Genomic DNA, 23,534 nt, shown 5'->3' with positions numbered 1-23,534 from the left:
AGTCCTGCTCAGAGCTCCAGCGCTGAAGCCCACCACGAACGTCAGCAGCACCGATGCCGCCACAGCTCCAGCGAACTGCTCATCTGAGACGCCCTGCTGCCTCTCCGCCTCGGACCCAACGTCCCTCCTGAACCTGAAGGCACCACAGCTGCTGTGGGGTTGCTCATATTCGCTGTCCTCTTGGTTTTTTTGACTGTTGTGACCAACGTGGAGCTTGTACGGCCACAGTGTACTTCCCTCTGCGTGCTGCAGCAGGCAGTAGTACAGGCCGCTGTGGAGGATGCTGGTGTTGGGGACCACCAGGCTCCCGTCGGTGTGCATGAACACAGGGTCCAGTTCACTGTGGGAAGCAGGGGGCTGAAGGTCTCCAAAGGGGGTGTGCCAGTACTGGACCACACCTACACATGACAGGAGGAGCAGCGACAGAAGAGGAGTGAATTATTTTACAGGACTCTTTATGAAGCAGAGTGGATTATGACAGTCAGCTGCTCAGGTGTGGAGGCAGGACTCTGTACTGACCTGCGATCTTTCCATCTCCACAGTTTAAAGTCAGCTCTGCCTCCGGGTGACCTTTGACCCTGCAGGTTGGTGCGACAGTCATAGCTGCTCTCTCTGGATTCGCTGAGGCAGCCAGAAAAGCTGTGAGAGTTAACCAGCTGGTTAACATTTTGAACCTGCACAGGAAATACGAGTCAGCTGTGTTTTTATGGTTCAAGTGCAGTAAATGAGTTCCAGCGGTGAAACTGTTTATTCATACTTTGATATAAACTCTGGACAGAACTCAGAACCTGTTACAGCATGTAAACTCTGCTCGTATCAACCTTCAGAGCAGCAGCACCGTCTGTTTCCAGCAAACTCAAAACTGTAAAAACTCTGTGACTACACTAGTGACTCAAAACAGCAGACACATGTATAAATTAGCTGGTGAGGAATGTGGAACATCCAGCAGGTAAAGAGTCCAAAACGTTGGACCTAAACTCATCAAGCCGCTGTAAAAGAATCTAACGGATCTGTAACTGGACCGGAGTGAAGTTTAGTTTGTGAATCTTCACAGAGCAGCCCAGAGAACAAACAAACCCTCAAACTTTAAACACTTACAATGTGATGTGTGATCTGCATTAAAGTAACTCAGCTGTGTCCTTTATATGTGGACCATCAGTCATAATCCATGTACAGAGTCATGATATTTACCTCCGACAGCTCGGATAATTTCTTCTTCTTGCGGCCGTGTTTTCCTCTCCGTGTTCGGGGACGTGTTGGTGTTACAGTCTCCTGTAAAGTGTAAAGTGTAAAGTACAGCTTCTCACATGACACTGTGGATGTCCTCTCCTCTGATGGTGTTAAAGATTAATACCATCACTGTGACAGTGACAAAGACTAACAGGTTGTCTGCTTTGAATTCTGTACAATTGTTTTTGTCAGTGGACTCTGGTGGTTGTGTGACAGCGATGGAGCAGCTGTTTCCTTTCCTTTCTATATTTCTGTCATATTTCAAAGTGGTGTCATCTCATACCCACCAAAATAATTTATGCTCATCTGGCTTTTCAAAGTAAATTTTATTCTTTAATGACTCAAGAGCTCAATCTGACCTCTTTCACAACCTGTTGAAAGCTCAACAATGCATCTTAGATCATTGCTCATATTAAGTTTTATAAAATCTTATCTGCAAAGTAACTGTTGTAAGTACAGCTGTCATACACACGTTTATAAGTGTGACTCGCGTTTCATCCGGGGCAGCATGGTGTCTTCGTGCTCCTCAGCCTCTGATTCTACCACCACGCACCCTCACTCCTCCTCCTCCTCCTCCTCCTCTTGTTCATTTACTTGCCAGGTGCCTCCATGTTCAGAGACTACTGGTCCTGGTCAAGCTCTATACATACATGTCATGGACAGCACCTGTCAGGTAACTGAACATATTGTTTGACTGGTCATCACTCCTCCTTTGACAGTTGAACAGACTATCGTGATAACTTCTACAATGAAATGATGCTGACGTGTTTTGAAGGGAACAACCATCAGACTGAGAGTCAACAAGATCTATTCATCCAACTGTGCTAACTGTACTTAAGACATTTTCAGTCTGAAGAAATGAGAGAAATTCAAGTGGTTTGGAGGTTTGTCCATGTTATTTTGAGATTGTAATTTCTGTTTCAAACCAGTGGAGACAAACTGTCAGATAAGGAGCTGTCCTCACCTATCCTGTGCAGTCTGAGCTCAGGTCTGCAGACCATGCGCTGATGGTAGATAGATGGATGGATGTTGTGCAGTGTGTTGTTCTCCTTCCCTCCCTGAGCAGCATGTCTGCACACTCACTGAGACAGACTCCCTTACATAGTTTATAGTCATGTAGTCAAGCAGCCCCCAAATAAATGCTATCTAATCAAAATAAGGCTCTGGGACAGTTGATGTCTGATGATTTAGAATTGTTTTTATGTCTTTATGTTTCCTAGTATGAACTGTGAATGACTTTTTTTAGTACCAAGAACTCATTTTGTCTTTTGGCTGATCTGCATTTGAATTTTGTATTATACAGATTCTTAATAAGAATACTGTAGTGTCTGGCCTGGGTGAAGTACAGTCCTCATGATGTGAGACATGTTCATTACAGTAGAAACGTAAATGACCAAACACGTTCATGCTGCTGAGAGTGTGATATAAATACTGACGTTATAATGACTACAGCTCCCAGCAGAGGTCAGTGCTGTTTAACAAAAGCCTCGAGACAAACTTTCCAAATTGTTGCAGTAAATCTCTTCCAGCAGACTTTCAGATCAGCAGACCTATAAGATCAGCTAAGATCAGCTGACCTTTAAGATCAGCTGACCTTTAAGATCAGCTGAGATCAGCTGACCTTTAAGATCAGCTGACCTTTAAGATCAGCAGATCTGAACCCAGGTGAGGTGGTTTAGGACGAGTAAAGGTAAAGTAGCTTAGAAGTGTCCTCTGATGCTTCCTGGCTGATCAAATAACAGGGTGGATTGTAGGTGGACCGAATAACGCCTAGTTACTCAAACAGGCCACCTGTGCCGACACCCACCTGTCAGTCAAAGCGTCCACGCTCTTAATCCTGCATAACTTGAAGCCTTAATATAATGTGAACAGGTGAGTTGTATATAAATTCACCCTCAGTACAGTTGTCATGAACGGGGAAATTAGCTACAGAGACCAAAACTGTTTTTTGTACCAGGCTGTAAACATGTTTATTTCTGCTGTGAAGTTGGACATTTGGACATGGGGACTTATGGAGACTGACTCACTCCTGGAGCCAGCCTCAAGTGGACGTTAGAGGAACTAAACTAAATAATTTGTTTTCCACATGATTCCATGTGTGTTATTTCATAGTTTTGATGTCTACAGAGTTCAAAATAATAAAACACGACACAGTTCTGAGTCGTTCGGTGTTGATGTGTCCGTGCTGCGCCTGAAGGCAGCACAGGCAGTGAAGGCGGCTCCGGGTGGAGCTCCTCCTGTGTGTGTGTGTGTGTGTGTGTGTGTGTGTGTGTGTGTGCGTGTAAGTGTGTGTGTGTGTGTGTGGTTTAACTCCGAGTGTTACAACCTATCTGATGTCCATCTGAGAAGATCCGCACATCACCGACCTGCACCGGAGGGGAGAAGACCCGAAAACCTCCCGGGAGAAGAGAGAGAGAGCAGGCAGACCGTAAACACATCACCAGGTAAAGTTTAAACTCTTTAACGGTCACCTGAAGTCAGTTAGGAGCCGTTATGCAAGGCACAGCACACGAGTTTAACTCAGTTTAATTCAGTTCAATTAATTTCACCGCGAAAGTTTCTCACAAACTTTGACAAAGACTCAAAGAAACGATTTAAGGAGCGTTTGTGGGACCTTTAAATAAAACCGTGACCGTTAAAGAACAGCTGAGTCACTTTAAAATATATTTTACTGTCGTCATGGTTTCGGTTTTTTCCACTCAAGTTTAAAAATCGATAACATTTTTTTTAAAAACAAAAAACTCGCCATCTTTCAAGCGAGCGTGCGTAAACAAAGATATACATCCGGCTGTAACCTTCAAAATAAAATACGCATGTTTTTTATCTTATTTTATTGCATTGTATTGAGTTATGTCTGAGGCGGAGGATGAGATAGAAACATGTTAAATTTTATTCATATAGTTCTGAATCACAGCTGAGTTGTCTCATGATGTTTAGAGATCAGACACAACAGTTCCTACCACGAGCAAGTTATATAAAATATAATATCCTGATATATTTTAATATCTAGCTGTAGTGCAGAGGTCTGAGCAGTCTGTGAGCTTTCATCAATGAGCAACTTATTATCTTTGAGTCAGGTGGTTTTATTTTATTTTCAATATACAATATATATATATAGTTTCTGCGACGAACACAGTGTCACATGAAACATGAAGCATAATGCAGACAGAGTGACGTTAAAGTGCACACACATTACAACATAAAGTGCAAAATACGCTCAGACAAAAACAAGAAACAACAGACAGACAGAGCATAACAGACAGTGCGTTATGCCGCACATGGATACATACAGTGTGACTGCAGTAAGTTTCCACAGTAGAGAGGTAGATACTGAATATTGAATAATATACTTCTGTATCATAATCACACAAAATTCAGATTCATTAAGAGTTTGGTGCATCTGTAAGAAAAAAAAATATTATTATGAGATGATTAACAATAATGCGAAATAGATTCCACCACAAAACATTGATTAGAAGCCGCTGCTCTTTTATTTTGAAGGCGAATTTCCTTCATTTCCGGTGTGTGTGTGTGTGTGTGTGTGTGTGTGTGTGTGTGTGTGTGTGTGTGTGTGTGTGTGTGTGTGTGTGTGTGTGTGTTTAAAGGTTTTTCTAACAATGTGCAAACAAAGTTAAATTAATTAAAGTGACACAGTAGTCTGTTAATGGTGCGTTCAGGTGCATCCCGTGTGCTGATGCTGTCTGTGTCTCTGCATCTGAAGTGCCCACATGTGGCCTCACTCTAACATCTGCACTGAGCTGCTGTTGTTCTGCGGTGGCACGTCAATTGGTGCCCACATGAACCACACCCATGTTTGGCTGCTGCTCCTCTCTTGTTGCGCCATAATCAAAGCTCTGTGTGTGCAAACAGTTACAGCACTGTTACAGCCCAGCTTCATTCACATCAGGACACAGTTCATCAAAGTGTGTATTCACACAGAGGATGAATGAAAAGTGAGCCGGACGTTTAAAGACTCCAGAGTTTAACATTCAGGACAGAAATAAGAAGTGAACGTGGGAAAGCTGCAGACTGACGTGAACAGGTGACTTCACTGTCTGCCTGCTGTTTCCTAACAGCTGCTCACACTTAAACCCTCTTCTACCTCACAAACTTCATACTCTGTCCATTTCAAGTTTATTTTTACAACCCAGAATGTCCCACTTAGTTTAGATGTTGATCACAATAAAAGTAGACATAAAGAATTTTTTGTTGTTGTTATAAATTAATATAAAACAAAACAAATCTCAGATATTAATATCAGTATCCGCCTCAGAGATCCAGTTCGATCAGCTGTTTGTTTGTCACAAAGTCAATTTTACATCTGGGAAACTGAAACTTTGCAGCATCGATGAATGTTTCTGCATCAGTGTTTGTTAAATAACTGAGTAACTCACTTATTCCATCAGTAAATGTGTTGTTGAGTAGACTAGTGGGTTGACAGGAAACTCAATAAAAATCATTTTTCATAATTATTTGTCATTCATCAGGAGATATGCAGCTCAAATATGAACATTCACTGCTTTTGTCTCTTCTCTGCTGCTAGAAATTAAATATATTTTGGTTTTTGGACAACTTGAAGACATTTTTTCTGACATTTCATGAACAATTAAATGTTTAAAAAAATATATCTATGAGACTAATAAAGGAGAAATGAGCCTCTGTGGATCTGCCCTTGTCTGGAGCTTGTATATTATATTTTATATGTGATAAAATAAATTACCACATACCATAAAAAACCCTCTTTACTGCGATGTGAAAATCTGATTACCAATCTGAGACCAGCTAAACTAAAGAGCTGAGGCTCATGAGGAACAATGGTATCAAACAATGTGACCTCCACCTGTACAAGCAGAACAGAAAACGGATGAATGTTTGTTTTTTTTGCAGTATCACAGATATTTGAACATTCATCATTGGATTAAACACACGTCTCTTCTCACTTCCCTCCTGATGAGTCATGTCTCAGAAGTTCAGCTCGTCTCTTTCTTTAAAATGTTTCATGATGTTGGAAACATACTCACGCACACACACTCTTTTGTCGGCTCTGTTCAGCATCCTCCCCGTGTCTAAGTGCCTTTAATTGACACTGATATAATTACTGGTCAGCTCATGAGCTGTCTCCATGGTAACCAGCATCCTGGCAGCCACTGATGGAAGAAGTATTAAAAGTAAAAGTACTCATTGTGCAGTAAAATGTTCAGTGTGTTATCGTCGTGTGTGATGTGTCTGCAGACTTTTCCAGTGAATCCAGGAGAGTTTGTTTATTTACAAGGAGTCAGAGAATTATCTTCATCTTTAAGTTCATCACAAACAAACTCAACACACCTGGAGGTGAACTGAAAGGTAACTAGTAACTAAAGCTGTCGGGCAGATGAAGTGGAGTGAAAATACAGTTTTACATCTGAGATGTAGTCCAGTTCTTAAATGAAAACAGAAAGTATGTCAGATCTATACTCGAGTACAGTACTCGAGTACTTCTCGTCCACGTGTGGAGAGAACAGGAAACATTTGTGCTGCTGATGTGAGTTTGTTTATGTCCTGTTCAGTATTTTGTCTGCAGGAAAAGCAGCTTTTAACGCTCACTGAATATTTAATGAACATTTGTAAGTAAACCATCAGCTCTGAGATAATTTACATAACCAGCGTCAGTTTTTAAAGTCTAATTTTTAAACAGCGTGTCCTCAATCTATATCAACAGATCACAAATATTTTTATTTTTGGGTAAACTGTCACTTTAAAATGTAACTTCAGTCGTCATCAGGCCTCCCGTGTCTCCATCCCGACCAAACACTCACACACCGCTTCCTCTTTCTGTCCTTGTCTCATATTATTCTTTATTTGGCTGACAGGAAGCTGCTGTGAGGACACACACACACACACACACACACACACACACACACACACAAACTTTTATCATGTGTTTGCTTTGCTGGTGATCCGTAGTCAAACACTGTCCGAGTTTCTGTTTGTCGTTCAGCCTCATGACTCGTGTGTGTGTGTTTGTGTTTGTGTGTGTATGTGTGTATGCAGTGTGTATGTTGAGGAGTGTTTTTAAAGGTTTTGAAGTAATTTGACTAATCCTCCATCGTACCATAATGTAAACAGTGATCAGCTGAGGAATGTTACTGTGTGCTCTTGAACCAGTTTGAATCTCCTCTGAAGTTTATCTAACACACACGTTTAGTCTCTTCTTGGTCTTTAACTCCAGTTTTCTGTCTGATGTACATCTGCACGTACAGTACGAGCCGTTTTTATTTGAAATAAGTTAACCTGTTAATTACAGCTACATGGCTTGAGACTCTTTTGGTAAACACAGTAGATGATTCTGTCATTTTCCTCCTGTGTCCGGTCATTCCTTCAATAATCCAGCAGATAATCTGAAGATCTGAACTCTGTTTGATCTCAAATGTCTTTTGTGTAGAATTCAGTTTCAGCCCGAGGATTTGATTTATTCACACTTAAAATGCCACAATCATGAAGAATGAACAGTGATTTTCCCAGGATTCCTCGAGTATTAGTATCATACCTTGTATGTTTTTGAGTTGTTTGTTTCACTTCAAAGTTTCTAACTGCTCACTCAGTGTTAAAACTTATTAATATAATATAATTCTTCTGTATCATCGTCAGCACATCGACTCATTTTTATTCAAACTAAACCGAGTTGATAGAGCAGCTAGAAAAAAAGATATTTTCACTTACTGTGGATTATTTCCATAAGATAAGCTGTCAGTTCTCCTTTATGTAATTGTGTTTATATATGTTTGTATATGATATGATGATATGACACAGACCATGTGTGTGTGTGTGTGTGTGTGTGTGTGTGTGTGTGTGCAGGGGGATGGTGGTTCCATACGAGGGTCAGTCTTTCTCTGCACTGAGGAGGCAGTGTCAGGAGAACGGACAGCTGTTTGAAGACCCTCTGTTCCCGACGACCGACCAGTCTCTGTTCTACCAGGACAACGCGATCGGAAACGTAACCTGGAAAAGGCCTAAGGTAAGGAAAACATTGTGAAACAGAGACGAGCTGACATTAGACAAACAAGAACAAATGAAAAAAAACATCCTCCGGCAGCTGTCTCTGCACCTCTGATCCACAGAGGACAGAGGCAGGGGACAGAGGAGGGGACAGAGGAGGGGACAGAGGACAGAGGCAGGGGACAGAGGCAGGGGACAGAGGACAGAGGCAGGGGACAGAGGACAGAGGCAGGGGACAGAGGCAGGGGACAGAGGAGGGGACAGAGGACAGAGGCAGGGGACAGAGGCAGGGGACAGAGTCAGGGGACAGAGGACAGAGGCAGGGGACAGAGGACAGAGGCAGGGGACAGAGGCAGAGGACAGAGGAGAGGACAGAGGCAGGGGACAGAGGACAGAGGCAGGGGACAGAGGAAAGAGGCAGGGGACAGAGGAGAGGACAGAGGCAGGGGACAGAGGACAGAGGCAGGGGACAGAGGAAGGGGACAGAGGAGAGGACAGAGGCAGGGGACAGAGGACAGAGGCAGGGGACAGAGGAAGGGGACAGAGGAGAGGACAGAGGCAGGGGACAGAGGACAGAGGCAGGGGACAGAGGAAGGGGACAGAGGAGAGGACAGAGGCAGGGGACAGAGGACAGAGGCAGGGGACAGAGGAAGGGGACAGAGGAGAGGACAGAGGCAGGGGACAGAGGACAGAGGCAGGGGACAGAGGAAGGGGACAGAGGAGAGGACAGAGGCAGGGGACAGAGGACAGAGGCAGGGGACAGAGGAAGGGGACAGAGGACAGAGGACAGAGGCAGGGGACAGAGGACAGAGGCAGGGGACAGAGGAAGGGGACAGAGGAGAGGACAGAGGCAGGGGACAGAGGACAGAGGCAGGGGACAGAGGAGGGGACAGAGGACAGAGGCAGGGGACAGAGGACAGAGGAGGGGACAGAGGACAGAGGCAGGGGACAGAGGACAGAGGCAGGGGATCGATGAGGGGACAGTGGGTGGGGAAGGCGGATGTTTGGTCATGCGACAAATACAAAGGAAAACTTGCAGATAAAGAGAGGAGAGGTTACACGGACTGAACAGACTGAAATCCCACCGCAACACACTGAAATGTTGTTTGTGTGTCAACATGTGTGCATGTTGTGTTTGCTCTTTGAACAAATATTATGTAACAAATGACAAACATATATACACGAGCATACATGACAGAAAAACATGTTGAGATGTCTCTGTTAGTTACTGAGGGACGGAAAATTTAATTTGTGTTTTTGTTTTTGCCAAAATAATTCATAAAAATGCTCCATGTTCAATCCATGTTACATATTTAACTGTAAACATTTTAAAGCACATATGTCCACGATATATATATTTTATTTAAATGTGGTAGTTTACTATACTGTAGTTATGCTCGGTGTAGAACTGATTATCAAGGTGAAACGTTATGAAATCGTCTTTTTTTTAAAGCAACATTCTGTGTACGTGGTGTTTTGGGGTGAGTTGTCTCATGTGCAGAAGGTTATCAGTCCTCTGACACAAACTCAAAGGTTTCCAACACACCTGAGCAATAAAAGAGAAAATCAATCCAATTCTTTGTGCTCTGTTTCCTGTTTCTGTGAAGTCAGTTAAACTTTTCTCAGTAACTGGAGCAGTATGTGTCATGGAGGAAAATTAAATGAATGTATAAATGTAAACTAAAAACTCATAAAGAGAGGAGAGGTTACACGGACTGAACAGGAGAGGAATTTATGGTGTTTACTCACAGAAATTCCACTTTGTTGTGTGCACATTGTGTTTGCTCTTTGAACAAATATTTGAACGTATGTATGAGCAGATGTTTTAACTTATATCTTAGCAGATATTTGCATGACAGAAAAACTCGTGATGTCTCTCTGTTAGCTGCCGAGGGAGGGCAAACTGAATTTGTATTTTGACTTCAGTGATTCAAGTTCAAGTTTTCTGATCCAGTGATCTTACCTACCAGTACCTACACTACCCTGTTTCCTGTTTCTATGAAGCTGCTCCGCTCAGTTTAACGAGGCTTTTCAGGAACACATCTCAGTAACTGGAGCAGACTTTGTCATGGAGCTTCAGAGGAAGTCCAAACTAATGGCTGAATGTAAAATAAAGAGTTAATTTGTTCTAAGAGAGTGTGAGTGTAGTCAGTGAAGCTGTAGGCTTCTGTTCGAGCCGCTGACTTTAAGTAATGGCTGCATTCAAAACTGTTTATTTCCCTAATTTCTCAGTCAAATCCAGTAAAAGACCCCGAGCAGTCCAACACAGGCTGTTTCCTGATGTGAGATCTGTTCACTCTGAAACATGCCAGAACACTGAGGCTACTAGAGGGGAAACTTTCCTTTCATGGCAAAGCTAGAAATCACTAAATCTGTCATCTGTAATTTTTTTTTTCTGTGAAGTTCAGGGTCATTAAACAGAGATGTCTTCTTTATTCTGCAGCGAGCTGTAAATATTCAGCCTGTGTCATGTTAACAGAACTAACATGAAGATTTCCCTGAAGCGTGAGTTTGCTGAGAGACTTTGAGTCGCCCGCTGCATCTCGCTGACCTATATTTGTTTTTAGGAATGTTTTGATGCAGTGCAACAGGAACCACTGCGTGCTTTTACTTTGTTACATTAAGACGATGGAAATGTGACGCTCATTATGGAATTATTGCTGAACAGCATTCCAGCTTCTATCTGTGCGGTTCACCCCGAACATGCATGTCTTTGTAACACAGATTCAGGTTCTTTCTTTCAGGCAGGTGACATCAAATCAACTCTTTTTCAGACGTCTGTTCAGAGTTAAATCTGAGGCAGCTGGACTCGGCTTCTTCACATTCTTTTTCAGACCAACAACTGAACAATTTCCCGAGCAGTAAACACACCCACCTGCCTGAACCACATATAAAATGCTTTTATTGTCAATCATTGATGATCTGAGCTGCTTAATAATTAAACAGGAAACTTAAAGCAATCCAATTGATGAACGGTATTGATTTGTCCAGGGAGTGGAGAGAGAGTGAGCCTAAACTTCACCGTCTCTCTCAGTGTGAGTGTGTCAGTGTGATGACGCGTTTTACAACGATCGCTTGTCTTTGGATCACTAACTCATCATATCAATTTTTCTCTGACCATGTGCTGTGGGTCTGACCTACTTCAGTGTAGAAGACGTTGGTCATCACAGAGATGTACGGATCCGATCTGAACATATTTAAAGCCGATCAATCTGCAGTCCTTTTCTTACTGAAGTCTGCTGTCACAGTATTAGCTCTCTTATTATGTTATTATTGTTGCCATCATTATTATTATTATTATTATTATTATTGTCATTTGGGTGTTCTGTGATGCTGAATGCTGTTTATCATCAGCCAAGTGCACAGAATATTCAGCAGATCATACCTGATTAGTTAATAACTGATGAATGATATGAATGATATGAATTCTGCTGATAAGAAGCCAAAGTTAAACTTCCGTGTGCCGTGCGGTTAAAGTGCTCTCTCTCTCTCTGCAGTGTTTCTGTCGAGGTGTGTCCGCCTCAGCTGTTATTTCAGTGTGTCAGATAAATATTTAAATAACGTTTATGTAAATCTATGTGTCAGAATGGACTCGGTATGAGCAGATACTGGATATTAAAGGATTCAGACCAGGATCTGGTTGGTTACACATAACTTTGGAAGCCGAAAGTTTAACACAAACACATGAAGGAGTCTATTCTTACATCCACTCTCAGTCAGTGTGAAAATGTCTGAAGATACTTTAATCCTGTCGCTTTAATGTGAAAAGATTTAAACATGCATTATCCTCTTTTCATGAATAAATAAGTAGATAAATGTTGTAGTTACATTTGGGGGAGTTAAGATGACACGTGTGTCTTGGTTGATACCTCTCATCAGACTCTCGGATGCAGGAAGTGGTGAAGCGTGTGTGAAACTACTGTACTGTAGATTCTTCATGTTCAGGGATCGGACATGCGTGCCGCCACTTTCATGAACGCACATACACTGAATGTGAAAGCCCTCAGAGACGAGCCTGTGTCGAGCAAAGTCAGAGAGTGTGTCACAAATCAACCAAAGTTTCATTTATCAGCCCTCGTTTGTGTTAAACTGTAACAAAGTGATTCAGTATCTTTTTAATGAGGAAAGTCTCCGTCCAGTTTGCAGTTAGACGTGTACAGTAAATCATTATTTATGAATTAATATATTCAGACTTCAACATCATCCACATGCATCATGTTTCCATTACTGTGGATGTGCCAACATTGTTTGGATGGATGACGAGTGGAGACGAGAACGCCCAGACTATTTCTCCATGTGTGTGTTTTTGTGGTCGAACAGATCAGTACATTTATGGTACTGTGTGTGTGTGTGTGTGTGTGTGTGCGCGCGTGTGGGCGCACACACAACAGTACATTACTTAAAATACTTAAAATAGCGGCCTTTAATTTTAAAAACGAGCGAGGCATTTCAGATCCTTTGTGTACAGTATGTTTCTTTATTTACATCAGTCAGCTGTGCAGCAGGTACATGAAGAAGCTGTTAGCTTAGCTTAGCACAAACACTGGAAACAGAGGGAACAGTTAGCCTGACACTGTCCAAAGGTAACAAGCTCACTTATTAACACACGTCTTATTTTTTAAGATAACACGTCAGTAAGTGAACTCCATGTGGAGTGTGTGTCTACATGCTCAGTGGTCTCAGTGGGTGTGTGCCGCTGGTTTATCCCGGGCCTATCATTTGGCTGCTGTCCTGAGTCTGCCTCTCGTACGCTGTGTGTTTATCTTTGAACGTTCAGAAGCGATTTATACTTAATCAGAGGGCGGTTTAACTCTGTATTTACCTTTCATGATGGCTGACTGTGCCCCGGCTCACGCCCTGCTTCACATTCAGCAGCTGTCCAGTATGACCTCCTCACTGTAACACACAGGAAATCCAGTGTTCAGTACACACTTCAGGACTTTTATGAATTATTAGTTTGTTGAATTTAGTCATCAGGTTAACACTGATTGTAATCATCTTTATCTTTGCAGGAGTTATGCAACGACCCCCGTCTGTTTGTGGACGGCATCAGTGCCCACGACCTGCACCAAGGCCAGCTGGGAAACTGCTGGTTCGTGGCCGCCTGCTCGAGTCTGGCCTCCAGAGAGGCGCTGTGGCAGAAGGTAAGACCAAGACTCAGGGGCACGAGGTTTTCACTGTGTGTGTGTGTGTGTGTGTGTGTGTGTGTGTGTGTGTGTTGATGGGTGTGGGCATGTGTGTATGCAGTATATCAGTATATGGGTGTTAGATTTGTGTGACTGGGTGTGTGTTTATCTTTGTGCACACCATGGCCACCATAATTTTTTTACTACACACACACACACACACACACACACACACACACACACACACACACACAGTCTACAGTAATGCATTGATGATCATTGGTTGTGTCTTTACTGTGAACTGATCCAAGACAGATTGACGTGTAGTGAAGTTTAAAACATTACTGTACTCATAGTCTCTTCACAAAGAGACTTAAAATAATTAAAATTAAAACAATTTCATCACAAACTGGAGGAGTCTGCACAGATCTGTGTGGTAGAGCTGCAGCAACCAGAAAATAACAGCTTTCATCCATGAGGTGGCACCAGTGACCTTCATTAACAACCCTGATATCCAGGAACGATAATAATGATAAACCTTTTAAAACACAGTTACAAAGTGCTTCACAATAAAACAGAACACAATAACAACAATAACAAAAAGTCAGAACATTTTTTTTCTTTTTTATAAAAGTGTGTTTTTAAAAGTTGACACAGAGTTTGCAGCTCTGATCTCGTCAGGCATGTCCGTGCACAGTTTTGGAGCTCTGAATATAAACACTCTGTCACCGTGGTGGATATATTTGAACCGTGGGACTGACACGTGTGAGGATCTCAGGGAGCGAGAGCAGACGTAGGACACTAGAAGTTCGATTTAGTGACACAGCTGGAACATGAGTGATGTATTATTATCTATAACTTCATACAGTGGTCTTGTTGGTAAGTGCTGGGACAGCATTTGCACACACACTATAGACGTGATAAGAATATAGTATTGCAGTCATAGTTGTGTGTGTGTGAGTTTTTCCCCTGTTGGTTTAGCTCAGTCTTCCTTCCTGGTCTCGGAGGTCCTCTGCAGATCTCTGTTTTCCATCAGCTGAAGGAAACTAAACCCGTTTGAGGAGTTTCCTCGGTGGAGCAGCCAGTTGTCTTGACACCCGCCACACTTATTAAACCTCTGGTGTGATTAAATTACACCAGCAGCTTGATGACGATCATGACAACATTTAGTTTTGTTTTTTTCTGAGATGAAGAGACTCCATGAGAGGAACATGTTACAGCGCATTGTTACTGCCAGGCTGCGTTAATGTGGAAAATCTGACTGCACTGTTCTTCTGAGCAGATACTGCAGCTGTAAATACGACATGCAGGAATGTTTCCCTGCAGTTTGTCCTCTGCCCGACTCAAACAGAGAGAACTGCAGCATCGTGAGGATGTTTTCTTTTCAGTGCATCACATCAGATGAACCTGACTCTGACTTTGTTTGCTGCTTTTAAACCAATGAGAGGGACTCATGACATTGTTACTGAGGCTCTGGGACCAGCAAGGGCAAAAAGCTAAAGTCTGGGATACAGTGTGCCATTGTGAAGACGGTCCTGAGAATGCTTTTAGCCTTAGCCTGGCCTAAGAAGGTTTTAAGTGGGCGATCGCACTGACAAATGCGTTGCAAGAAAAGCTAGTGTTTTCTGACAGTACGGCTCGCCTCGTGTGAGCTTGACTCGTTTTTTTTTTGTGGTTTTTAAATATTCACAACTTTTTATCTCATTGGTGGAGTCAGCAGCTTCACCACTTCCTGCTGTCCTGGCACCAGTAGATGTGATAGGACCAGCAGGACAGACGCAGGAGGATGTTAATACTAGTGACCCAAACTCACTCAACACAACACATGGAAGAGATGGTGTTGCTCACCATCCTGTTTCCTGTTTTTTTAGTATTACAAATTTCTGTTTCAATTGATTTCCCACAGACTAACCACAGATACACCTCTCCTCCTGAACTGAGAGTCTAATCATAAAACCAAATATGTGAGCTCTGTCCTGGAACAGTCAACACCAATGAGAACACACAGACAGCTTTCAGTCGATATTTAATAGATGTCACTCCATTGATCTGTGTTTTGTGTCAGTGCTACTTGTTCTGCATCTCGCTGTGGCTCTAATAAATAAAATACAACAGCAGCAACAAACAGACGACAGCTCAAAGAACAAGAACATGACATGAATATTCAGCTGGTCAGAAAATGAATCTTTTGTTCGTTTGTGTCCTCACAAGTTTTGTATCATGAAAGTTCCATCGTGGAATAATATTCTGTTGTATTTTCTATGAATGCGAATTTGAAATGTTTGAATGTTTCTAGCTGTTGGTTTATGTTGACGATGCACTGATGTTTTTTTAAGTAGCACCAGGAAACATGCACGAGGATAAGGTTCAAATGAAGTGCATTCATACTTCTTCATCTCAGGTTGTATGTTTTGAACTGAATATGTGTGCTGCTGTGACTCTGCTGCTGAGGTGACACTAAATGTGACTAAATGAACTCTAACAAAGTAATTACGTGGTGTGCACAAGGAGGTCATGGTGTTACTGCACAGTTACAGGTCGATCAGGGAGTTTTTCAGGGAGTCTATTTAAGCTGATGGATTTCTTTGATTGCTGCATAAAGTTTTTTTAAAGGTCAAAGACCGGACAGAATATTGCTGACAGGACTTTACTGGCATCATTTGTCTGGTGTGAACTCCACCGAGCAGCTGAGGTTCGCCGCCTCTGCCCCGTCCTTGAAAGCAAACAGGAAGTACATGACCTTCCTGACCTTGGCCAGCTCTGCGATCCTTTCGCCGAACTCCTGCATGTCCGCCTCCAGCCATTTGAGCGGCGAGTCCTCGGGGTCGGCGGCGTTTCGCCAAAAGGTTCCGATTGGTTCCAGCAGCTGACGGGTCATCAGGTTGGTGAGGTCGGGCGTCCAGTGTTGGGAAATGCCAGTGATGTTGACGCGACCGTAGGCGATGAGGGAGAAGTACCAGCGGGAGAAGTTCAGCTCCTGAACGGGGAAGTCCAGCCGGTAGACGGCCTCGTGGGGAAGAAGCAGACGCTCGCCGTCCTGACGTTTCTGTCCTGACCGCTGCAAAGACGACACACGAAGACGCATCATCTGCAGAGGACATGACAGAACAGAAGGAGAGAAAAGAGATGAGGAAATGTGTCAGTGCTCCTTTTTATCCTGCAGTGATGGATCCACCACAGGAGGCCTCGAGTCTGGATCTGCTGCAAACAGTGTGTTTGAAAATTGAAGCACTTTGACTATTTTTAGGTCTTTTCACAGATTTTCAATTGTGTTCAGTTCAAAGACATCCTGTCACTCTGATATTCAGAGACTTTGTCCTGGTTCTGCTTCTAAATTATGTTCATTCACTTGAATTTGGGTCAGACAACATAAAAATAACCAGAACAGGGAGCATTTATATACTGTATGTACTGTACATGGACTATTTTTATGAATTGTCTATTGTTTCTAAAACCACACGTTTTCAATAAACTATGTTTTCTCATTTATATGAAGCCTATAATGTGATGTGGAAAAGGAGTTGATCTAGCAACAGAAACCCCATCAGACACACATCATGTATCGTGTCAAACAGATGTCAAAGTTAAAGAAATGATCTTCTTGTCATGAAGCTGAGCTGCTGGCTTTGTGAACTTTGTGAGTGGTTTTCAATTCATCTTTTATTTTACCAAGAAAAAAATTTAAATTCATGAGGATGACTTAATAAATATTCAGCTCGTTGTGACAAAACTTTAACAGCTAAGATGATTGTTGTTAAATGTGTTGTTGTATCTGTGCAACAATTAAAACTCCAAAAACATTTAATTCACGTTTATATTCAAGTGAAAAGTGATTGTTGTATTTGCATTTAATCACAGGAGTTGTTCAGTGTTTGAACTCATCTGATGAGTCAAACTATTGATCGTTACACCGCAGATGATATAAGGACTGTGAGAAAAGTTTAAATACTCTTCAACATATCTGTGACATCATCAGTAATGACTCTGGAGATATGAAGCTGAAGGATAACGGCCTCATTAACAGACTTTATGGTCACCGTCTCGTAGTTGCACTCACCTCTGTCAGTGCAGCGTCTTCTTTAAATTCCAGCACCAGCGTGTTGGAGGGGGTCTTGGCGCTGTGCATGTCCGACTTCAAAGTTATAATCCTGGGTTAAAGAGTGGACGAGGCCTGCCTCCCTGTGTGGATGGATGGATGCTGTGATAGATCGAGCTGTTGGAAGTTCTGTTCTCACCCTTCTCTCTCTCTCTCTCGGTTTTATCACAGCCTCTCGGTCTCCCCTCCCCTTTCCAACTCTTTCCATCACAGTGTTGCAGTTTCTCACTTTTGTCCCCAACCTCCCATCCCCCCTCCTGCCCACAGGGTAGTTTGGTTAGGACTCATTGATTGGTGTGCCACATAAGATGAGAGAGAGGGCAGAGGAGATCAATGTGGAAACAGCATCAGTGAGAGTAATTAGTTGTCTTGTTGTCTTTTAATGTCCTTTAAAGGCTGAAATCTGACATTTCTGCACCTTTTTCAGACGTTTAAATAAATTCTAAAAAAGCCAAACGTGCCCACAGTCGAATCATTTACCTCCAGACATTTTAAATTTGATTTGAAATCTCGTGATATGGAGTGAAAATACTGTCTGAGTTTTTTCCTTAAAGTTGCTAAGTAGGTGGGGGATGTATGAGGATGCTAGGCAACAGGAGGCACCAATGACGTACATTTTCCTGAGGGCTTCTGGGAGCTCGACTAGTTTTGGCTCAATGGATCAGTTATTTATTTATATCATTCACTTCACTGGGGATCTGTGTGTGTGTGTGTGTGTGTGTGTGTGTGTGTGTGTGTGTGTGTGTGTGTGTGTGTCAGCAGATGTCAGTCTTAATGTGCTGTCAGTAGGGATCATCACACAGGATATGGTTGGATGGTATTCCCTCGTTAAAAACAGTCGCTCCTGTTAATTATAGGCGCTGAAGGTTAATTAAGGGGAAACATGCGGAAAATCTGATGTTTGTCAACTTTTTATGAACTAACAGAGACAGCTGATTTATTTAAAGAGTTTTAACAGACAGACTTTATTGTGAATTCAAGTCAGTTTAAAGAATCTAGAATAAAGGATTTTAGATGCTTTTGTTTCTAATTTATTGTTTTTACTTTATTTTAAATACTTTTGTTGCCTCGTACCTGTGTATGTATCTTAACTGGATATTATTTGTCCTCTTCTATAGTGTGCAGCAGTTGTATTTGCCCATTTATGTTGCTTATTTATTAATACAGTGATGTAGTTCTTAAGATAAATGTTTTATATTAGTTGCATCTTTTAGTTGCATTTAAAACTGCAATACTTTTGTTGATGTTACAGCTTTTTTACAGCTTATTTTCATTTTTATTTTATATATTGCATTATGTTATAAATCTGGACCAGTGTCGCTCGTTAAATTAAAAGGCTGCTGGTCCAGGACAAACATTCTCCATGTGACACCCCGGCATAACCTCAATGCTCCCATCCCTCAAACTACCAAAACAACAGCCAAATGACGTCAGCATTACAAAGATGCTCATGTGTTTTTATGTAACAACTTGGATTGTATAAAAACTGGTGGAGGACGTCATAAAAAATCAGGATTAGACATTCGTGGCCCGTGTTCTGTTGGACACTTTAAAGAGGACGTGTTGTTTCACCATATGACCACATAACCTAACGTATACGAACAAACGACACCAGAAAATTAGACTAAACACAAATTATATGATGAACAGTTATGTGTTTAATGTCATAAATGTTTTCCTGAAAAGTTGAATTCAGGGTCAGCTTCTGTTCTACAGAGAGGTCAAAGATCAAATCCAGAACAGTTCACATTCTGGATCATACTTGATATTTTTGAATAAATCCTGAGCCCTGATGAAGACTCGTGTGTTCTTTCTGTTCCTCCAGGTGATTCCTGACTGGAAGGATCAGGAGTGGAACCCTCAGAAACCCGAGTCCTACGCCGGGATCTTCCACTTCCGGTTCTGGCGTTTCGGTGAGTGGGTGGACGTGGTGATCGATGACCAGCTGCCCACGGTGAACGGACTGCTGGTGTACTGCCACTCCAAGGACAGCAACGAGTTCTGGAGCGCGCTGGTGGAGAAGGCCTACGCCAAGTAAGTATATCCACCACGTGTTCACTCAGTCCAGTTTGACCAGGTGGACTAAAACAGACGTAGAGGAACTCTCCTCCAAAGTTTTTATGTCTACCACCCTCAACTTGACTCAGAGCTTCATGCCCCCTCCACACTCTCTGAAGGTGCTTCAGGTTTGTTATTAAAAGTTATTCTTGTTAAATGCTAAATAGAGAGACTTAAAGTGTTATTTTATAATATGTATATATACATTAATGGGCAGGTGAACTGTGTGTGTCAGCTCACACAGTCGACGCCCTGCTGCACTGTGAATCACTTCAGGTTCACCGCAGTCAAAGGAGCAACAACAAGTTCAAACCGGCTTCTTGTACAGCTCATGCTGGATTTAAACAGGCGGTGACGTGACGGTGTCACTGAAGATGAAGATTAAACTTCAGTTTCTGCTGCAGACTTTTCTATACGTGTGGATAAAAGTTCAGGAAAGAATCAGCGTAGATGAAGTGAAAAATGTAAACGTCTGTGCCTGTGTGTTTTAGGATGTGTGGCTGCTATGAGGCTCTGGATGGGGGCAACACGGCCGACGCTCTCGTGGATTTCACTGGCGGTGTGTGTGAGCCGATGGACTTGATGGAGAACGGCTTCAAAGAAGATGAAGAGAAACGTAACGAGCTGTTCGAGAGAGTCCTCAAAGTCCACAACAGAGGAGGCCTGATCAGCTGCTCCATCCGGGTGAGCAGAGCACGAACTCAAACCCTCACAGCTGACTGAATGCTTCACAGGCTGACTGAACACTTGTTGTTGTGTCGTTCCAGGCGGCCACCACAGAGGACATGGAGGCCAGGCTGGACTGCGGCCTGGTGAAGGGTCATGCCTACGGCGTGACAGACGTCCGCAGGGTGAGGCTGGGCCACGGCCTGCTGGCCTACTTCAAGTCGGACAAGCTCAACATGATCCGCATGAGAAACCCCTGGGGACAAAGGGAGTGGAACGGGGCCTGGAGCGACAGGTGAGATGTTAAAGCCTGGATATGACCAACATGAAGAGACAAGAGCATCAGTGAGAAGACTCAGATTAATTATCAGTGAACTTTAATCTGCTGATTTGTAGTCCAGGTGATTGGACTACAAACTGTGTTTGAACCTTTTATTCTGTCCAGTTTGGAAACACGCTGAAGTTAACACGTCATTTCTCATTTCTACTTTTATCTACAAACATGTCGCATCCTTCTTCTGTCTGTTTGCAGCTCTGAGGAGTGGCACAGGGTCAGTTTGAGTGAGAGGCAGAAGATCGGCGTCGTCGTGCAGGATGATGGAGAGTTCTGGTGAGTTTTAATGCAACGCTGCCCCCTGTTGGAAACACAGGGTGACCTGCAGTAACGCTCAGACATCTGTTATACTGACATCTGTTCAGTTTCAGGTTGATTTAATAATTCTTGAACATATCGTCCAGGACTGACACTCGTCCCTCTTTCTCTTGTAGGATGACGTTCGATGACTTCATCACTCACTTCACTGACCTCATCCTGTGTCGTCTCATCAACACGTCCTACCTGAGTTTCCATAAGACCTGGGTGGAGGCCGTGATGCGCGGCTCCTGGCGTGTCCACAGTGACCCGCTCCTGAACCGAGCCGGAGGCTGCGTCAACCACAAGCACACCTTCCTCCAGAACCCGCAGGTGAGTTCAAAAGTTCTCTGTACTAACATATGTGATGTGTGTGTATACAGTATGTGAGAGTTTCTTGTCTCTGTGTGTGTGTAGTACGTGTTTGACGTGAAGAAGCCAGAGGACGAGGTCCTGATCTGTCTGCAGCAGAAAGACCGCCGAGCCACGCTGAGAGAGGGACGAGGAGAAAACCTGGCTATTGGCTTCGACATACACAGGGTCAGAGCCAGTCTGCATGTTTTATCGTCATATCTTCTGTAAAGATGGAAACAAAGTGAAGGAAGTGAGTACAAACTGCTGCTGTCTCTGTGTTCAGGTGGAGTTTAACAGGATCTACCGGATGCACGCCACCCAGAAGAAGGTTGGTGGGAGCACCTACATCAACTCCAGGTCTGTGTTCGTACGCATCGACCTGCCTGAGGGCCGGTACGTCATCATACCCACGACCTTCGACCCTGGCCTGGAGGGAGACTTCCTGCTTCGCATCTTCACAGACGTGCCCTCCGTCTGCAAGTATGAAGCCACTGTTTGAGTTCAGCATTTTATTCCTGTCTTTAAATGAGACCTGAAGGGGAGTGATGTGATGCAGCTGTCGAGATGGTAACACGACATCTGCAAACTCTCTTTTGATTCAGCTCAGTAAAGTTTGACTCTTCAGTGGCAGATATGCAATTTAAAAGTTCTGCAAGGAGAGATCCAAGACTAACTTTGTTGTTTTAACGAGTGTGTGTGTGTCTGTGTCTGTCTGTGTGTGTCTGTCTGTCTGTAGGGAGTTGACCTTGGACGAGCCTCCAAACACCTGCTGGTCTGGGATGTGTGGTTATCCCTCTCTGGTCACTCAGGTCTACGTTGTGGAGGCTAACGGACTTGCAGGACAAGACTCTGACGGAGGTAAATTTGAGTTATTTTGTGTATCAAACATCATTTAATAATCTAATAAATCTCATGAACTCATAAACTCATTTGGTGTTTTTGTGTCTCCAGTGTCTGACCCCTACGCGATCATCCGTTGTGAGGGAAATAAAGTTCGCTCTCCGGTCTGTAAAAACAGTCGCAGCCCTGTCTTCGACACCAAGGGAGTCTTCTACAGGAAGCACGGCAACAAGCCAATCAGCATCGAGGTGTGTGTGTGTGCGTGTGTATCTGTGTTCACAGTAAACTGTGTCAATGTGTGAGTGTTTGTGAGTTTAACTCTCCTCTCGCTCCGACTCTCAGATCTACAACCACAACGTGCTGAAGGACACCTTCATGGGTCAGGTGACGCTGCCAGCCGAGCAGGGCGAGTTCAGACAGACGCTCCACCTGAAGGGCAAAGGTGATCACCGTGAAGACGACCTCCCCGGGACCGTCACCGTTGAAATAATAACCAGCTCGTTGCTCACCAAAATCTGAGAAAGTCTATAAAGTTTACCGCCAGCGACTTTGTGCACCTGTCAGAGTTTACTTTGAGATCACACATCCAGCAGGAAGTCTGTCGAGGTCATCAGAGGAAGTGATGACACACCCTGATGGTCTCGCTGTGAGTTTACAGAATGACGTACCTGCTGGGTGCTGATGTCACTTCTAAACATTGTTTACATTCTTTACTACGTCTATCAACCACTACTTTCTACTTTTTACCGTCTTATTCTATTTTAACTTTTATTTGAATCTACTCATATTTATGTCTTTTATATCTGATCTCAGTGTTTTTCACGTCTTCTCTAAACCGCTCTGTGTTACTTTAAGAGTACGATACAAATGAAGTCACGTCATGTTTAGTCGGCAATGCCAAAAATCTCCCATGTGTCATGAGCTGGATTAAATAAACCTGTTCACTGATGCTGTGACATCACCTGTAGCCAAACCAGGAACCCACTGAGCTGTCCGGACACGTAACCATCACCAAGAACTGTCAGTGAAAGATGATTTATTGACATCACACTGACTGTGCCCCGAGCTCCTGAGGGTTAACCTGCCAGTGTCTACAACCAAACAGCCGTAAATTGATACATATAACTAAATATAAGGTTTTATTATATTAGTTTAAGTTGAGCCTTGAGCATGTTTCAGTATGTGATGTGTTTACAGTATAAAAGTGGCAAAATAAAGTGAACTCAAACCAGAGTTGTGCTGTTGATGTGAAGCTGCATTACTACCAGAGACGCCCTGTCACTTCAGTCATTTCATACATTATTATGGTAAAAATATAAATTAATTATAGCTGCTTTAACAAAGAAGACGACACATTTTCAGTCTCTCCTCTCCTTTCTTCATAATTTGTGTTTTCTGCTCTGATAATGTTGAGAATGTCTGAATGTGTTTGGAGCTGTACCAGTCTACCATACATTTAAAGATTATGGACAGTGTGTGTATTTGCTTGAGGACACTTCGACTTGACTGGGGGAGCCACCTGAACCACAGCCAGCCGACTGCAGCTTTAAACATGTCG

At 43.1% G+C, this 23,534-nt stretch overlaps 2 protein-coding genes across 3 annotated transcripts; one reads left to right on the top strand and one right to left on the bottom strand.

Annotated features, from left to right (window-relative positions):
• Positions 1-3,474: 3,474 nt before the first annotated feature.
• On the top strand, positions 3,475-23,209 carry capn5a (calpain 5a). 2 transcript variants are annotated; one of them, XM_027280671.1, is made up of 14 exons: positions 3,475-3,674; positions 6,463-6,573; positions 8,065-8,224; positions 13,218-13,349; positions 19,253-19,461; positions 19,977-20,169; positions 20,253-20,446; positions 20,684-20,761; positions 20,920-21,115; positions 21,200-21,322; positions 21,420-21,616; positions 21,873-21,994; positions 22,088-22,224; positions 22,319-23,209. In XM_027280671.1, exons 3-14 carry the CDS (start codon positions 8,069-8,071, stop codon positions 22,493-22,495), a joined length of 1,914 nt encoding a protein of 637 aa, XP_027136472.1. In that variant the 5' UTR covers positions 3,475-3,674; positions 6,463-6,573; positions 8,065-8,068; the 3' UTR covers positions 22,496-23,209. The 2 variants fall into 2 exon arrangements, with proteins under 2 accessions (XP_027136472.1, XP_027136471.1); XM_027280670.1 differs by lacking the exon at positions 6,463-6,573.
• On the bottom strand, positions 15,341-18,360 carry ompa (olfactory marker protein a). The gene is made up of 2 exons (XM_027280672.1): positions 17,389-18,360; positions 15,341-16,419 (listed from the first exon to the last, which is right to left on the bottom strand). The coding sequence occupies exons 1-2, from the start codon at positions 17,455-17,457 to the stop codon at positions 15,988-15,990; spliced, it is 501 nt and encodes a 166-aa protein (XP_027136473.1). The 5' UTR covers positions 17,458-18,360; the 3' UTR covers positions 15,341-15,987.
• Positions 23,210-23,534: the final 325 nt, after the last annotated feature.

Source organism: Larimichthys crocea, chromosome VII (assembly GCF_000972845.2).
Source record: "Larimichthys crocea isolate SSNF chromosome VII, L_crocea_2.0, whole genome shotgun sequence".
NCBI classification, from domain to species: Eukaryota; Metazoa; Chordata; class Actinopteri; family Sciaenidae; genus Larimichthys; species Larimichthys crocea.
The sequence above is the reverse complement of the archived record's forward strand: the minus strand, read 5'-3'. Positions and strand labels throughout refer to the sequence as shown.

Excerpts from the sequence above, each read along its gene's own strand:
- capn5a (XM_027280670.1), top strand. The coding sequence starts at position 8,069 with ATGGTGGTTCCATACGAGGGTCAGTCTTTCTCTGCACTGAGGAGGCAG. Across the intron at positions 20,447-20,683 it reads AACGGGGCCTGGAGCGACAG|CTCTGAGGAGTGGCACAGGG; the intron begins GTGAGATGTTAA and ends GTCTGTTTGCAG. Across the intron at positions 20,762-20,919 it reads CAGGATGATGGAGAGTTCTG|GATGACGTTCGATGACTTCA; the intron begins GTGAGTTTTAAT and ends TTTCTCTTGTAG.
- ompa (XM_027280672.1), bottom strand. The coding sequence starts at position 17,457 with ATGCACAGCGCCAAGACCCCCTCCAACACGCTGGTGCTGGAATTTAAA. Across the intron at positions 16,420-17,388 it reads AAGACGCTGCACTGACAGAG|ATGATGCGTCTTCGTGTGTC; the intron begins GTGAGTGCAACT and ends TGTCCTCTGCAG.